Genomic DNA, 19,286 nt, shown 5'->3' with positions numbered 1-19,286 from the left:
CAAATAAGTTTAAGTTCATAGTTTTAATGATAAACTGACTTTTGAAAACTGCCATTTCACCAACATAATGTGTCACTCATGACTATAAAATAAATATTTGATGTAAAGATATTTGTTTTCAATAATTTCTATAATTTGAGGTTAACGAATATCAACTACTACATTCTTTTGCACACAAACCTGCTGAGATCAAATTACTGAACAAATAATATTAGAACAAGATTCTAAATAGTACATTTTTGATCACGGAATATGTAATCAAATAATGAAAAATACAGTGTTAATGCAAAAACACGTGTCTGTGGTTACGCCCAGTATTTAAAATGAATTTAATAGCTTACTATATAACCGCTTAAATCATGTACTAAATATGGTAAACCAATCAAATTATCCTATTGAAATAAATTTACAATCCATGTTTCCTAGACGGTATCAAACAAGCGGGCTAACATGTTCAGTACTTATGATTAAGGAGTAATTAACTCCTGAGCCATGGTGTGAATGCTACTAAGTGTGGCCTATAACATTCTCAGACATATAATTACTGGTGGTAAACGGGCCTACAGTGAGGGTAATTACGATTAGGATTATCACAGGATTTGATCTATAATTTGGGTGCTACTTGTTCTACTAATTGCTCCTCTTTATTTCAAGCTGTTATGTCTTTGTTTCCCTTTGGATAATTTATATACATTTTAGATGTCATCAGGATGAATAAATTCAGGAGCTGATTTCGTAGTGGTGCGAATAGTAATAGCCACTTTGAATCTGTTTTAAAATCTATCCCATATATCGCATGGAAAGATACAATTTTAATTTCCAAATATGCAACTTGTACATTACGATTTTATAGAATTACTAGCAGTTACCTGCGGCTTCGCAATTAAACTACATCGTAGGCTTTGTTTGTGTATGATTTATTCTGGTTTGAGTAAATCATATTCCCAATTTGGAGTTAGCCTTGTTGATACGATCAAGTTTATATTTTGATCCATTGCAATTTATTCCAGTATATATATATATATATATATATATATATATAAGACCGGTGTGAGCAGCTACTTCTGTAAAAGGCAACTAAGATGGGTTTGTTTTACGACTTTAAATGTATAATAAAGGTTAGATAATTACTTTGTCTTTTATAACTGCATTACAGTACTGACCAAACACTGCACACTTAATATTTGCTAAACATTTACAGTTAAAAGTATATTTTTGTAACATTTTAATTTTTTTTATATGGATATTGTCTAATTCTGTGCTCAACAGCGGTTGCAGAAAGGGTTAAAATAAGAAGCGTTGTTCCTATCAAGCTTACTCTATGCTTTCAAAATTATAGACGTAAACAAATTGAAAATAGTGGTTAAATTATTTCAACATATGGCTGTGCTGACACAAAACAGTTAACATTTAGCAGGAAACGCGTTCGTTGCCTAGTAAAACAAAGGAGATTCTTCCTTTGAAGAGCGAATACAGTAAATTACAAATGATCCAAGTGAATCTTGGTTCCGTTGATATTTATTTTGCTACATCAGGAATGAAAGGAATCTGCAGGAAGGCGAGCTTGTGATTGTGACCCAACTAGTACTTCCAGATAATAATAATCGACTCTGTTCTCTCACGGTTTCGGCAAGACGACATGTGTTGGGTGACCTTGAACTGGGGGTCGCTAGCCACGGATGACCGGATCCCTCCCACGCCAACACGCACACGCGTTTAATGCGTTAATTAATGTTTTAATTGCTCCCGCTAGCCGATTGTAGATAAGCATCCCGCACCGCGCCGCGCTGCGCTGGTTTGTCGGAATTAACGGACCGGCCGCTCTGCATATCTAATTACGGGTAATTTCAGAGTAACGGTCAGAAAGTAACCATCGAAGAGTATATTTATACAAGCGGTAATCTCTTTGAGTATCAAAAACTTGATTTTCCCAGTACTCAATAAACTGCCAAGACGTACGACGGCACAAAATTAATACTCACTCTCTGACTCAAATTTGCAATATTTGCCTGTAAGAAAGATACAATCTAACCACACACCGCGCTGGAGCGGTTAAAGTAAACTCAAGAAAGGTATTCCGTGTATTGACAAATAAAACATGCATGTACACACATACATACGAACATAGAGATTGGACTTGATTTTTCTTTATCCCTTTCCCAAAAATATAAACTCAAAATATTTAAAGGCGAGCTTGTGATTGTGATCCAACTAGTCTTCCCAGATAATAAACGATCCTGTTCTCTCACGGTTCGGCAAGACTACATGTGTTGGATGATCTTGAACCTTATTTGTATAACCTCTTAAAACTCAATACTATGCTATTCTCAATATTGATACTTCTAATTGGTGCCAATAGTTTACTTTCATGCCAAATTTCTTGTTTTTGTAACATTTCATGATGGTAATACGTCACACACGTGCCGTATAATAGACGTTGCTAAAATTCCATGCTAAATGTTAATCTAGCTCGAGATTTCGTGCGGACAAACAATGAGACCCTCTGAGTGGGAATCGGGTCTCAAGATCTTTTGTGGAAGTCAGACTCCGCTATCGCTCAGTTAACTCCCGTAGGACAGATATAGGACAGGTATCATACACCCTACTAAATATCGCATATGTAGAAATGAAAGTTCGTAAATTCTATTCTAAGTCTATTCACTTTTCGAGATATCGGCGATGAGACAGACAAACACAGATGGACTCTTTAGTTCCCAGACAAATAGGCTCTTTTGATCCCTTTCTCCAATGATTTGTATGCCTAGTATTAAGATGTCCTTCCTATGCAGTAAATATATTTGTGTTATTTTTCCAAGCCGTGTAAAGATCACCGGTAGCGCTGGTATCAAGGCAAACCTCCTCACGTTATTGTCGTTAAATGCGAGCGTTTTGTTCCCCAGACAAGACTTGACGGGAGGCCGTCAATAATTGACTCGTAAAAATCACATCAACCAGTCTGACGTGACAGGAACAACCTTGAATCTTAATGCAAATCAGATACTTGATAAAGTAAGTATCTTTCACTGAAAGAAACCTAATTTCGTGAAAGTTGTTATTTATCAAATTAAATATGAACATGGCGCCAAATATGATTAGGACCATTCTTTATGTGAACCAATTCCAATTCTCCACATCTAGATAGTTTGGCTATGTTTATATTTAAACCACTTTGGCCAAACTATAAACGATCCAGGAGCCAATTTAGATTGCACTCGCACATAATCTGTTTTTTTTTTTTTTAATATATAGAACAATTTCTCCTAATAAAGAAATCGATCGTTAGTTGAGCTAGTTTTGGTGGGTGAAAATCTAAGGATACACAAAGGGGTAAAAATATGATACTATGTTTTTTCTCATATCATATTCTATCTTAACACACTTAAAACGAACCGTCATACATACATACATATGAAATCACTATCACTTAACAGTCTACAGACCGACTGTTAGGCGGAAAGTTTCAACTTTCCGTCACTTTATCTTGGCGTTTAACCGAGATTTAACTAGTATTAATTTAAGTTTTGTATCTAAAACTCATTTAATGAGTTGTAAAATTGATATTTTTATTAACGTTGTAACTTAACATTTCCAGTAGTACAATTTTACTTAGGGCCATAGACACTTGAAACAGGGTTTTAAGTTTTTGTCCAATAAGGACCTATTTAATACAATAAGATTACATAAAATATGTAAAGTTGAATTTCATGTACAATAACGAGTTGTCGCTGGAAGACGCTGAGTAAATATATAAAATGTGGTATCATTCAACAGGTATTTAGCCACAAATAAAACATTACACAAAAGTTAAAGATGTATTCAACATAATACGATTTAGAGACAAGTTATAATCAATTAAGATTTATAGGAAATATTTTCACTGTATAAATGCTCACTACTTAATATTAATTTTAATAAATTCGAGTTTTAATAACGAAAAGTATTTTAACTGTCTTCCCTGATTATTTGTTAATTTACTAATTTTATTTTTAAACATGCTAAAATGTCATATCATTGCACTCAGTTTGTTTACAAACTTATTTATTCTGCGATTTTCTCGTTACCATTTTAGTTACCCATATAACAATGTAAATATGTTCAGCCAAATTCTATAGTTTCCAAATATGAAAATAGTTATAAATAGACTGTATTTGACAGTTTTTAGTATATACACTTAATTATTTTATTAAATTGACATGTTTTAGTAAGAAACCTTTTTATAGCATAAAATATATAAAAAAGGTCTTAAGGTATTTGAACACTATATGCCCATATAAAAGTTTGGTAAAATATGCCTATTTTGTTCATGTTTGTAGGTCTACCTATCTCTACGAACTCTGTGTACACGTGAATCACCGACATCGATTTTTACAAATCACTTTTTTCAGGAGACCCTAAAAGAACTTTTTTCACAATTGATACCATGTATCAGAGCAAAACAGTTCGTTCTACCGAAGCTTCATGCAAAATTTCAGGTCTAAAGGTTAGTTCGTTCTCGAGATATCGTGCGGACAGGAATTAAACTTTTCCACCTCTTCCAGTGATACATTTCGGTAAACGGTCAGCTAATAAGTTTTGTTAATACTTGTTTGAAATATATTTATAATTATTGCGGGTTATATCGTTTGAGTGCAACCAAGAATGTTACAGGCAACGATATTGTATCGTTGGATGACATAATAATTCTCCTCTCATAGCCAGCTACATGATCAAAGGTAGTACGTGTCTCATTCATTAGTCAATCAGTGTCAACTGTGTGTATTTATCAGCGTGATCAGCTGTTTGTAAATGCCAGCTGATACGTCAGACTGGCAGACCGGGCCTCTAGCCCAGCCTCTCCCAGGAATGTTATTGCACATCTCCGGCCCCGGCTCCGTTATTTGTGATTGCTTCCTCTACAAGCTACTTGCATACCTACAGCCGTATTATGTTATCCTGTGAGTGCAATATGCTACCATAACTCGTCCCGTTTTTCAATACTAGTATTTCTTTTACTGTAAATTTATTAATCGAATTCTAGTGAAAAATGAATAATGAATGTTAAGTTATTGTGTGTAAAAATCAATAATTCTCCATTTATTCCCGTTTTATCAAAGGATACGACATTTTATATTTCTCTATACATCTTCCATAACTACTACATCTAATACATTAATATATGTTAAACTATATTATCAGTAATCTCTGTATTAAAAGTAAAGAATGGAAACAAATTGCTTGCTAGGTATAAATTTACCAAGATGTTCAATTATACCAGGATCTATAATATTTCTTGGATTTCGGATTACTAGTGGCAACAATATATTTGCTAGAAGTAAATGAACATTTTTGAAATGGGTATAAATTGATACATGTTTAGGGCTAATCAAGGTAGAAGCACGCCACACCACGTGTCGTAACAGGCTTCGTTGAGATTGCATGTAAAATTTCAAATTTATCGCTTATTTCATGCTTTAAATGTCCCACGGACAGATAGACAGACAATCATAAAAAAGTTGACACGAAGATATGAAGTGTCATATAACTCATTATTGTAGGCATAAAACGTCATGCAAAATGTAAAGACTACATATACATTTTTTACACATCGTACATCATCAAGATTTTTATTTATTAAATTGGGTTTTATATCCTTATTTAAATAACAAAATTCTACACATCAGTTCACTGTAAAATGTCTATATTGTTATATATATTGAGATAGTTAGGCTACATGTGTTAATATGTTACATATTTTAATGTCATAGATGAATTGAATTTGTTTTCAAATTTATTTATTCTGATGTATTCTCGTTTCCAACATGTTTACCCATAAGAGCAATGTAAAAATATTCAATAACTCCCAGTCGAATCCCATATCTCTATCATCGAACTCAGTGTTCCTCATATAGACATGAAGCTTCATGCAGAGTTTCATGTTTATAGGTCAATTCCTTTTTGACATATCGTGCGGACACACATAAATGACATTTTTCCCTCGAGTGATAAACTTCGCTAACGCTCAGCTAATGAGCAAGAGTTGTACATAATAATGAACATCCAAATATGGAACATCCTGACCCATAATTTTTTCGAGTTAGGCAATAAGACACTGAACCGAAAATGCTTTTGCTAAATTGAGATAAAGAATTTTAAAGTAATATTGCAGTCGTTATGTTTGGTTTAGATACAAAAAATAAACGTTCGTGTTGTCTATGGTTTTAAATTTTATTTTAAGATATTTAATTACAAATTTAAAAAAATGCCTTTATAACCACATCAAAATTTACGGATACGGGCATGACATGATAAATATAGGGAAGTAGATATAATAGGAAGAATGTTGAACCTAAAACAGTATATACGAACTATCTGATTCCGAGGGGTACCTGAATGTTTATTATTATATTATTGCATGTACTAAATTCCACACGGCTGTCTTAGATAACCTATCATTATTCTTCTTAACCGAAATGTGAAAACTAAACTATCTAAACACAGAAAATGAGTTTACACGAACGTGGAGTTTCTAATTTACACTTGCTCCACTTCCTTAATGTGAAATCAATGGATACTTAACGTAAATTCTTGGTCCCGGGTGATAAGAACCATCATCTGTTGCAGGTGCTGACCTGGCTGAACCACAAGGGTGAGGATAGCCTAAAGCGTCACGCCAAGTTGGCCAGCACCCTTCCCGCCATCAAGCAACAAGAACAAGACTTCGAGAAATTTTACTTCATCTCCATGGTAAGTCTTTTAGTTTTGTTGATGGGCTGCTTTTTAATAAATGAATTGTAGAAGATTATTATTTAAACGTATAAAATTAATTCGGAAAGTTCAAATGTCATACAATCTGAAAACCTTTGAATGAACACACACGGAATTGCGGAACGCCTTCACTTTATAGGTACGAGCCGCCGAGCCTCAGTGAACTGATGTTGGACAGGGAGTATTCCAAGACATGAAGGCGCTGCAGGAACTGTAACACACGAAAACGAATAGCGCAACGCCCCGAGTTTACCAAACAGTTAATATGATTAATTTCTCCAGAGAATAATTCTTTGTTATTAAACATTACCATAATTAAATTTCTAAAATTAAAATTAGATATTGTAATGATAAATGAAAATGGTAATTGAACGCTTAGTAAAAATCTTATATTTTGCAGAATACTTTTATACACTACGGTATTTAAATTTACATAACGATATGTAAATTCAGTCTTGGTTTTCTCTGAGACATGTAATACTGGCACAATTAGCATTTGTATGAACCAAATGAGCCCATTTCTGTAAATAAAACCTTGTAACCATGAAAACAAACATCACACCCATATTTTGGTATCACACAGTTGCTTTATTTGGAAAATGTATATTTTATAACAAAAGGCTAAACAATTAAAACTGTACAGGGTTTGTCCGAGTTAAAAACACAACAGTGGTATAGAGTATTTACACACAAAAATATCATTCGCATACAGTGATAGTACGTAATGTCAATCGCGTAGATGAGGGCAATGTTGTTATGCCGTATGAGGTACTGATTGACTAAGATCAGTTATCAGAGTCAGAGTACATGTAGCCCAGACGTCAAGCAGAGACATGTGTCTGATGAGCGTAGATGAGGGCAATGGTGAGCGTCACGTGTGGGCGAGGAAGTTAAGGACCGTTAGAAAGCCCTAGCAATGATTTGGGGGTTGTTTATAGACGTTAATAATTGTAATGGGCCTCTACATCATTGTACCGTACGGTACATCCTGATGAAATCACCAACCGTTTGTGTTGGTTGTTGAAATAATAATCTTCTTGGCACTGAAAGTTATAGCAGCAATTTATATTGTTGTCGGATATTATTTTCAATATTAAATAGTCCAAAGCATCATGTTATAAAAACCATCTAATTTTTTATTCTTCAACATGCGGAAATAGTAACAAAAGATAGTTGTAAGGACATTTTTGCTTTAAATCTATATTTTTTTCTGGTTAGTATTTTCCAAAAGAAATTTTTATCTTATTTTTGGCATAAAAGTACACATTTTTATTTTAAATTTATTTTATTACATATATTATACATCCTTTCTATACTGAATTTATAACAAACATTCGAAAAACTATGGACTACAGCGTAAGTTGAAATTGAATTTTTAAACGCATACAGCTCATTGCTAACACTTTTCACTGAATTTCTAATCAATAATCATTAAGCTGGGGTTAATAAAGATATAAAGTTTTCATAATAATCATAATGCTGTATGCAAATGCTAGCTTATTAAATTACATCAGTTACAAGACAAAGCCGTTAAAAGTAAAGTTTTATTGCTTTGTATTGTTGTTTGCATACATGCATAAATATATGTAAAGCACTTTCAGATTTAGAGACAACACATTTTAATATGATGTCTGATATCTGGTTTGATTACTGTAAAAACGTGATTTAAAATATATAATGTTTTCTAATATCATGGGTATATTTTTTTAGTTTTATCGTTCTGATGATGGGGTTTTTTAATAACAGCTTGAAATTTAAAATAAGCTGATTTTGTACACAAATTGACCTGAAACATGTATATCAATTTTCTACTTCATCAGGCCTGTTATAAGATGTTTCATATCTTTCGAAAATTTTGGACTTATATGTTTATTTTTGTACTCTAATAACAGCAACATTATTGTGGCCTGTACATTCCCGATTGATAACAATTACGGTGGGTGTTGTAAGTTTAACACTGTCTCAAAATATACATTCATACAATTATACAATATTAGATTTTGTAAAATAATACGAAACTATTCCTCGAAAAGTTTATAATATTACAAATATGATATTTTATATATATATGTGTGTGTGTGTGTGTGTGTGTGTGTGTGTGTGTGTGTGTGTGTGTGTGTGTGCGCGCGTGCGTGCGTGCGTGCGTGCGTGCGTGCGTGCGTGTGTGTGTGTGTCAAATAACACAGAATACTTAGTATTAAATGTACTTGAAAAAAGTGTTTTTGGAGTATTTAAACATTTTTTAAAGACATTTGAAATGTGGATTTAGAATATTTTGAATATTCTAGCCATTTTCAAGTCTTCAACTTGTTTAAACGTGTATATAGAGATTACTCAAAGATAGTTTGGTTCACACTAGAGTTTATTTAAGCATAAAGTATAACATTTTTCAATTTCAAATTTTTTATGTGACTCACAATTTTACACAACTTACCTGAATTCTTCCCAAAATGTTACTATGTAATTTTAAAGACTTATGTGTAAGTAACAGTATATAAATTTTCTTTACAAAAACCTCTTTCAAGTAAGCCTTTAACACACATAATTTATTTTAACTTTTTATTCCACTTTAAATATTAGACTACAGTAAAAGAAGACATTAATCTCAAATTGGAGTACACGGCAGCGAAACACTTATAAGCCATTTTAATAACAAGTCCAATGTACGTTCGTAGGTTTTGTTTCTGTTGCAAATCGCTGCCACCAACGGTTTTCAGTTTTAATCAACCTTTCCATTAACTCAGTGCAGTGTCAGTATTTCCACCAGAGACACTGTAACTTCCTTCTTCCCGGTTGACTTTGATCACAGTAAATCTCATTTGCGTGGTTCTTTGATCACCAATTGGTTTAACTTCAATTTTTCAAAACATTGCGAATACACTGAATACATTTCCCCAAGTATTTTCCAGTTATGAATGATAAAGTTGGTTAATTTCAAGAACCTAAACAACACAGCTTCGTTTAAATTCATTCACTCCTGACTTAACGTGGTCGTAAAGTATTTCACCTAGTTTATCTCACCATAGCCAGGATTCAGCCAGTGTTTTCTTCGGGTTAGAGGATGCTTGTTATCTCTTACTGTATTACGGGATAATGGCAACAAATGGGCGACTGGGGAGTGTTAGCCGCGTAATGGCCAGAACTAGCCTCGTGCTTTATTAGCTAAATCTCCAAGAATATACGGCAGAGAAAGTTAAAAAGTCCATTGAAAGTAACATTATTTCGTTTTGATTGTTTGCTGTCCAAATCGTGGTTACAGCTAATATTTCATTGTTACACCAGAGGAATCAACTAGTGCTATTTTAGTAACAAAATACTGACTTCATGTCTTACTAACCAATCAATATTACATTTCCTAAATTATTGATTCAATGTATCGTAAGTGTTGATTTCATTGTAGATAAAGTGTATCATGAACAGTACCATACCAAATTTTAAATATTTGTAATATGTCTGGGAGTTTCCTATTTATAACAGTGAGTGAGTCAGTCAGTGAGAGAACACGTCTAGTCTATGAAATGGTGTACAATCACATAAGTCCTTGCCAACAAGTTACACCTATCATGCCGAAATTTAATCCACTTTCCACAGGTTGTGTTGTAGTCTCTTCTGTATTTATTGCAGCACTTTACTTAAAATACAGTGAACTTAAAAATTGGGATAGGTACTCCACATTTATACGTAAACGTAATTACATACCTATCCATTGTCTTAACTGAACTAATTTTTTTCCGAATTTGATAATTTTTGTAGTAATTTAAATACTGTAAAAACGTTCAACGTGTTTAGTGTTCACATGATAAATATTTAAAACTGTGTGAAAATAATTTATTATTAAAATGCTTGGGAATTACATAAAAATATATAAATAGGTAATTTTACTTTCGCTAATAACCGACAATGTAACTATTTTACAGTGCAATGCACTACCACAATTAGAAAAATTTTGAATGCCCAAATAATGATTTTTCACACCTCCTTCTAGGTTTTTTACAATAATACAGAACTATTCCTGGAAAAGTTATGAATGTTGGGAATATGATATTTTCTATATATCAAATAACACAGAATACTTAGTATTAAATTTACTTGAAACACGTGTTATTAGAGTTTCTAAACATTTTTCAAAAACATTTGAAATTTTGATTTAGAATATTTTGTTCAAGGATTAGAGAGCAATTAGAATCGTTATTTTTCCAAAAGTATTGAGTTATCGCGTTTGATTATTAAGACAGTGAGTGCTATTTTACCATGCATAAATTATACAATCGGTGATAAGGTATCAAATATTTACTAAGTGGTTTACTGCTTTATTTTGGATAAAATAATGTACACGCCTTCATTATAATGGTAACTGTTATTGACATATTACTGTTAATAGTACAGTATTCAGACACTGCGCCGTTCAAAAGTGTGTTGTAGGCAATGTCTGTCTTACATTTTTGTAGCTATATTGCGTTGCAGGTTTGCAGGCGCTCTGAAATATACATTGTGACGGGTTCTAGTTCTTTTTTACTTAAATTGTATTAACTCTTATAAAAGACTTTAAAGATGATCTGACAGAACTATTAGTCAAACAATTAAAATCATACTAAAACATTTTTAGTTTTGCGTCAGATCGTACTTAGTTGTATACAGCTTTGGTAAGGTTTATCACTATCAGATAGTTATCACATGACTCAGAATATTACGTCACTGGATATAGTATCATTTTTATGAGTTAAACAATCAATATTTTACTCTCCTGATTGTTAAATATTTTTAGCTTAGTTTAAATTTAGCCAATTACATTTTTTGACCATACATGACGAAATCGTGCATTAGAAAGGTGAATTTCCATGTTCATAAATTATGACAGAGTTAATTTAAAACTATATTGCAACAAAGGTCAATCAAGGGACATACTCAGAAAATGTATTTGGGGAAGGGGAGATTATTCCGGGGATGTAGGGGGTATACACATAAACGAAGGAAAATGGGGGGAGGACAATAACCGAAGAATAATTATCTACAATATTTATACATGTATATTTTAACAAATTGTTAATAGTGGTAACAGTATTTGATTTTAAATACTCGTAAGGTAAACTTTAATTTCCCGGAGAAAATTGACACCCCATTTCTCCACTCGTGAGTACGTCCCTGCGACAAGCGTGATATCAGCACTAAACACTACATCTACAGTATACATACCAGATGCCAATTATACGGTATGTTCCCATGTGAGCCAGTGTAGAGAATATGGCAGGGTGTGGCGGCCTGTAGCCCAGTTAGTGTTGCGCCACAGTTCACTGTACCTTGTGCTGTACCTTGCAGAACACGTACCCTGCTGTAGGTTACCTCCAGAGTAGCGTCCTGTGCCGCATGCCAATTCTGGCCGCCTTACCTGGACGCCGCGCCGTCCATCGCCCATAGAGCACGGCGCGTGTGCTTGCTTTGGATCAATGTACCACATAGTAAAAATGTAAATATATTCATACATTAAATTATAAAATTGTGCTTTGTTCAGTTCTTTAAATATCATGTTTTACTGGACAACTTGGCTTTAATCCATGTACTAAATATATATGTACTCCACAAGTTCAACGATAGGCTTCTCAGTCTGTACGATTAAAAACATGTATAACTTAAAATGTACAGATTAAAACAAAAAGTACAGAAATTCTTGTTTTCAACAACAGCATAAAGTGAATTTACTACCAAGATATTTCTTTGTCACAAGGAATATTAATTAATTAGTCATAGCTGTTAATACTGGCCATTTATTATAAGTTTCCTGAGGATCTATAAGGTTACTCTTAGCATTAGCTGTGATGGACACGACTGTTTCACGTGGCAACGACAAGTCAACAATTTTAATTAGTTAAAAACTATTTAAATATACGTTTTGCCGAAAAATGTGTAGCTTAAGGTCAAATATCTTTATGTTTTATTTCAATAATGTCTTTTTTATAGTTAATTCAGTAAACCTTTACAATGTTTTGATATACGATGGAAATGTATATAACTTTTGTATTTAAATTAATAATATTGTCTAATTTGTATGTCGTTGCTCAACTCGAGATAATTGTTTTTTGTTATTGAAAATTCTTATGTTAATTAATATAACCGAATAAATTTCCCTAAAACGTGTTATTATTAAAAGATTATTAAAATGTTAAACCATTTGGACTATTTTGTACTAGCTAGTAAAAAAGTACAAGAATGCATAAGTTGCTACATAATATTTACGTTTCTAGAATGATGCATCAGGGTCTCGCCAGTTTTCAGATTACAGTGGTGTAACATTACCCTCGGGATCTGAAGGGTGCACAGTGACAGCGGCCACCCCTGATATGAGGGCGCAACAGCCGGGTGTGCGGATATACCGGGAGGAGTATCTAGCCCCCGATCTCACAAAGCGAGCTGCTTCCGGTGTTTTATATATCGGTAACGGCACCTAGAGCAGAGCTCTTCTCATGGTAATAACCGAACCGATGTCCATTCTCGTTACATCGGCCTACGGGCCCTTTGTCTCTAACGTGTCTTTTCTTCGCGGAGGAATTGCTTCGTTACTTGGCTCTCGAGAAACCAATCCCTCGTGGGATAAACTACGAGTGGTGGAGCACTGTAATGTATGTCTTCTCACTTAATGTAACTTAGAAATTACTTAAGGCGCCATTCTAACCTATTATAACGTGCCAGGGATAAAAATACTACTACAAACTATTTTTTATTCTCGTACATGTAACAAGTCCGTTGCTATATCTTTGGGTAACTAGTATTAAAATTCTAGTCATGATTTTTTTAGCCTTAGATTTGGATGTATAAGAAAACATTGAAAACTGACTGTGACTGTGAATCATGGAAGAAATCGAATTCCAAACCCAACAGTATATATAGTTGCATTTATGATAACTAAGGTATCAGGATATCATAGTATCAGAGTAGACTCGCATTTCACAGTAGCGCTCAAGATCGTTTATCAACACAATCTATTATGATATTACTTTTCAGCGTGCTTACTACTTTTACATCATTCGTTTAATCACAGTACGACTGATGTAATAGCATGCTCTCACAACGCATATCATGACGCGGTGTTGAAGGTTATACCCATATGCCAACTGTATCGATCATCATTTATTTAAGCTATACGTCTACACATTTTTACAGGAAACTAGTTCCCAAACAGAACTGAGAAAAAGTTCAAATTTTACTATATTTAAAGGAAAGATCTCCGAATCTGTAGCTCACGTCACACACTGACCGGTTGTTATATAATTTGGAACTGAACAAATTTTAATTGTTTAATTGTTGTAAGTTGCAATATTCGCCTAGGCATTAAACTGAATTTAAGTAAATAGTGCTATAATTTAGCTTTAATGTTAGAACTGGGATGACGGCATGATGCTTATATTGTGTTTCTTGTACGATTAGAAAAACCATTTAGCAAACAAAAATATTTTGCCATTGGTAGATAACTGAATGGCATAACGACGCTGTCCATTACTTAGTTAAAATAAGTAAAACGTATTGATATTACTATTAAAAAAAATACTTCAATGTTTCATAAAAGGTTAATCGTTATTTTTTTGAAAAGAAACATATACAATAAAAAGAGCATCTACAATGTAAGTTAAATCTATTACGGAATCTCAATTTGCAGTCTGCAACCAGCCTTACAGTTATTTTTATAATTCGGAGCTTACATAGATACAGAAGTAATGTTCTAAAATTATCGTCACCTTAGATGCCCTGTTCAATCGGATGATTGAATAATAATAATATAATCATAGTAATATAATGATTATTTTTTAGACCTTGGAAAGTGAAGAGGGTTCCTGGATTCAGTTAACACATATATTATTGAACAAAATAGTAGAAAACTCTATTGTTCTTTCGATTCGACTCATCTAAATAGGTTTAAAAGTTCCCTTAAAAACGGTTATATGCATAGCCAACTGTAATACAAACATCGAATCTTAATAAAGATTAAGGAAAGGAGTATTGAGACTAAATTTAGAGGATTACATTATGTATCGTTATTTTTATAATATTGTACAATTTAATTTAACACCTGAAATTTAAAATTCACCTCAGTGTTGTAATCAGCAATACATGGCGCTAAAGAAAGTTAGCTTTCTTAAGTTCTATGATTCTAGACTATCTAGACAAAATTGTGGGAATTTAGTAACCAAAAAGGCTTGGCGCGGAATAATCGGTCAAGAGAGGTAAACTTGGCTATTAGACCGGTTGGTAAACCTGTTTTTGATTGCGGACTAGATTTAAACAGTTGGTACTGTTGCACAACTCGTGTGTGGGCCGGGTTATCCCTCCTTCTCGATTTCTAGTTCCTTTCAAAATCTCCTATTTTGTGTCATAACAGTGGTGTACGCGAAAGTTTGAAGACTAACTAATGATTAATTTAAAAAAAAAAACTTGTACTTGTAAAAACGGTTGTATTGTAGAGGCAATTCACAAGTTTTGCCGTAGCTTTCAGAATGGGGTATATTTTGGACATTGTTAAATGAAGAATATTTTCAAAGTATTTTTATTAGTTGAAAAATTATAGATTTACAATAAGTTTAATTAATGTAGACTATATCGTGTCATTTTTTCTTATCTTTATTTTACGTAATTTTTTTATGGATGGTAAAATTTTTTAATGTTGCTGATGTTTAAGTTTTTAGATGAGTGGTTTTGCTTCCTTATTATATGTACACAAGAGTCACTTCCTTTAATAGTTCATAAGAGTACAGGTTTAGAAGTATTATAATTAAATTTACATAATTTTCCATAGTAAAATTGTACTAAATTAAAGTTTTTTATAAAATTTCTTGTGATTTCAAATAAATTCGTCGCAAATGTTGAGTCACCCGACCCACTTTCAACATGTTCTCTCATACTGGACGCGACACCAGGAAGAGGCGGAGGGAAAGGCAAAGTTGGCTGGCGAATCCCGGATTTTCGTGGGAGTTACACAAGTAAGGATAACAGTGGCACACTGGGGAAAGTGCCAAAAATGTTAAAAACCCATCGGCATTCACGTGGAAGTCGAGGAAGTGACGCAAGGCGGGGGAGGGGGGTCTCACAGGCGCGGAAGGAAAGGCTCTCAGATAGTAGGGACAACGCTTGACGTCATTATGCAAGCGCAGGTGTAAGTCGCCATTGAACTGTAATGATCCACTGACACTGTTATCATTACTTTCTACGCTAAATGATACATTGATGACTCCCGAGCTATTAAGACCCTTGTCTTCGGACGGCGTAGAAAGTCTAGCTCGCTTTCTCAACCTCCTTTTGTACTTACGCTGTGTTTTTATAGCTGGGATAAACACACAGCGTAACCTCGTCAAGATTATACGTTAGAGAGTGTGGTATATAGTGCCTGCGTTAAGGCCGTAATACAATTTTACCAAAGAAACCGATATCAATAAAGTTAGTTTAAGTGTTCATTATTGTAAGTATAAAACATTATTATTTGAACTAAATTTGACTTTACACTTTTTCCGCATTTACGAAAATGAGACAATAATGTTTGCACTCATTACAGTCTTCTAGACCTCAAACACAGACTATTTAAATATTTTTGTAGAATAAATTACAGTAATCAGTCGTTTTTTATGGTGAAATAAATTGTACCGTCATATCTGTACTAAAGTGTACAACAGGAAAGAAATCAAACCTTATAATGAATCGCTCATTCTGTAGTTTAGAAGGAAACAAAAATACATGTGTGTAGATAAAACAGAACTTTAGAAGTGGTAGAATAAGAGCGTCAGTTTACTAAAGGTTTGCTACCTAGCAATCACAAGCCACGAACTTGACATACAAACCAGTGGTATAAGAAGTGACCGAAGAAGTGCGTCACATTCAGTAATAGTTATAGTTATAGTTGTATGGTTTACTCTGGATAGCTTGCGAGCCAGCTGGCTGGGAGCCAAGCTATTGTAGGAAGCCTCCCTGTGAGAACCTGTACCTCCTTCCTACAGTGGACACTGTTGCTTCCTCATTTAGAGCCGAGAGCAAGAGGATCATCACCGACTATACTCTCAAGGCTCATATCTTAAAACTGAAATATTTTTAGAAAATGGCAAGATGTATGAGAACAATTCTTCCTTGACCGATATGTAGTCGATTAGAGCTCAGGACGAATTCAAAAAAATTATAAATTATCACAAATTGATTTTTTATTTTATTTTACTAAAACCAATTTCTTTTTTTCGGCACCTTCAGCTCTGACCGGTCATACGACCACTAACAGGGTTTCGTGAAAAGTTGTTTAAAGGGCTGATGTCTAAAATTCCGGAATCCTTAATAATCACGCTTACACAATTCTCAAATAATTTACAAGTACTATAAGTTCACAAGTGAGATAAATCTAGTTATTTTTCCCGAACCACAGTTAATTCTGTTCTGTGTATACTTTGGAATAAAGCATGTTACTAGAGAGATCTCTTCAAATAAAATTAATAACATGAAAAGGGATCCTCAATATTATTTTAATATTTTGGAATATTCACTGAACGTCATAGTTTGTTTATTGTCAGAAAATATTGTGGGGTGGACTTCAAATTCAGTCTACATCTTATTCAACAATATTTATTCAGTGCAGATGACTCAATCTCCTCGGGAGGGAGTGTAGGCAGCAGAAAAACTGTGCCAAATCCTCAGAGGACAACGACATTCGCCATGACTCAGTCTTTGACAATATTTGCAGGCGTTGTAACTGTGAGGACGTAGGTGCTGGAGCATCCCACATGTGTTAGTAGAAGCACAACGTAAACCTTCAGTGCCTCGTAATGGAAATCTTGTTGAAATACAGCCTCCTATAAAGTCAATACTGAATCGCCGCTCTAGCCTTTTCTTGGTAGCCGACATTTATTGGGTTCTTGTCCTTTCGCAGTATATCACAAGCCAGGTCGTGGGATAATTGAATGATCGAGTTGAAGTGCAGTGAACCGTGTAGGTCATCGAAGGTCATTGATATTTGTTACGAGGGGCAGTTTAAGTAATTAAGTTTTGAGTCTTAAACTACTTTTATCCTGAATTTTCGCCGATTTTTTTTTTTTTTTTTGGTAATGTTTTATTATACAGGTACTTTTTTATCCATTCTAATAAGTTAAATGGATAGGTCACTGGGAGTTTTCTAAAAAGAGAATAGTTCTCTTAATTGGATCCTAAAATAGAAAAACTATGAAATTTGTTATTAAATAAACATTAAGAATAGTGGGAATTATTTTATTCTCTTAGTACTTTTTCATAGTAAACTTAAATTTCTATCTATTCCTTAGTTTTGTACTATTAATTCTATAATGTTTGTAACAAGATCATCTCAGATCCCAACGGAAAGAAAATTTTCGGAACTAAAGTTTGATTAGCTCAGCATGATGATGTAATGGAAGGTTGCCACTAGAGAAGATGATGGATGCTCCACTTGCCGGTTCCTCGTGTCTTCGCCATGCTCGAACCTGTGAAGCGATTCGTGCCGCTTCCTGCCGCTCCGGTCTCTTGTCTCCAAGATTTCTTCATCCACACTCCACCCGACCATGAGCAAAATCAGCTCGCTTCATGTTTAATGTAGAAACGTTGCGTTGTAGATTTTCTGTGTAATTTGTCGCGACATCTCTTCCAATTTCATGGCCCGTAAGACTGCAAACGTCTCACTGTTTCACTCGGCGTCAGATGTTATTAACTGTCTTATTAGTTAATTGGCTACTTCCGCACTGTCTCTGTGTGTAGTTGAACAGTGAGTGGTTCATGCACGATATCTCTTTAGTGTATCAGCATAAATAATTAAATTAACAAATGTCAAATGCATTCGTTTTTGTTAAAACCAGCGCTGTACCGCAGCAGACCTACCCTTACAAATCCTCATGTTGCCTGAATAGAAACTACACCACTCCATTTTTCTTTCAATTTGATTTGGGCGTTGAAAGCTGCTTGTTTATTTAGACAGTATATCAGACAGGCACAATTCCATATGTCATTGGGAAGGTTAAGTAACCAACCATTCTTGTTGAAAGGCTTGACCTTCTCTCACGTGACCTTGACTATTGGACGGCCCAAATATCATCTAGGAACGTTCACTTCTCCTAATGCTAAACTGTGAAGGTGTTTAAGAGACACCAATTTTCTCTTAAGTTGGGACTCGTACTTAAAGTATTTTAGTGTTCGGAATTTGGATTTAACTCCACTTAGTACACTATAATAATTTTTTTAATGGCTCTATATTCTAGTGGCATGTTATTAATGATCCATAATATCTTTTAGAGGGAAACGGTCGAAACAATTTTGTATCGACCTACGCCTTTTGTACAGGTCGGAAATTGTACACAGTTGTACCAGAAATTGAATCTATGCCTTTGATCAGAGTCGGGGCCATGTTTCTCAGCTACTATAAAGATCGTTTGATTTTTGTCTTTCGGTCAATATTAGCTGATGCTATTGATAAACTGTATATTAGTTGCCGAAATTAAATGAGGAAAACATATAGAAGTTTCCCTTGAACCAGTGAAATCAATTCACCTACCTGAATACTGTTTGTTCCGTGAACGATT

The 19,286-nt window shown here is 34.0% G+C and overlaps 1 protein-coding gene across 5 annotated transcripts in view; it reads left to right on the top strand.

The window, feature by feature from the left end:
• LOC124363144 (puratrophin-1-like) overlaps positions 1–19,286 on the top strand; it is a 520,999-nt gene that overhangs the window by 441,274 nt on the left and 60,439 nt on the right. For all 5 annotated transcript variants that reach the window (XM_046818294.1, XM_046818288.1, XM_046818302.1 and 2 more), the window contains one exon: positions 6,601–6,723. In XM_046818294.1, coding sequence (XP_046674250.1) covers positions 6,601–6,723 — 123 coding nt within the window. The remainder of the gene's footprint in view (positions 1–6,600; positions 6,724–19,286) is intronic.

Source organism: Homalodisca vitripennis, chromosome 1 (assembly GCF_021130785.1).
Source record: "Homalodisca vitripennis isolate AUS2020 chromosome 1, UT_GWSS_2.1, whole genome shotgun sequence".
In the NCBI taxonomy this organism is placed as follows: domain Eukaryota; kingdom Metazoa; phylum Arthropoda; class Insecta; order Hemiptera; family Cicadellidae; genus Homalodisca; species Homalodisca vitripennis.
This window is presented reverse-complemented; position numbering and strand designations above follow the sequence as displayed.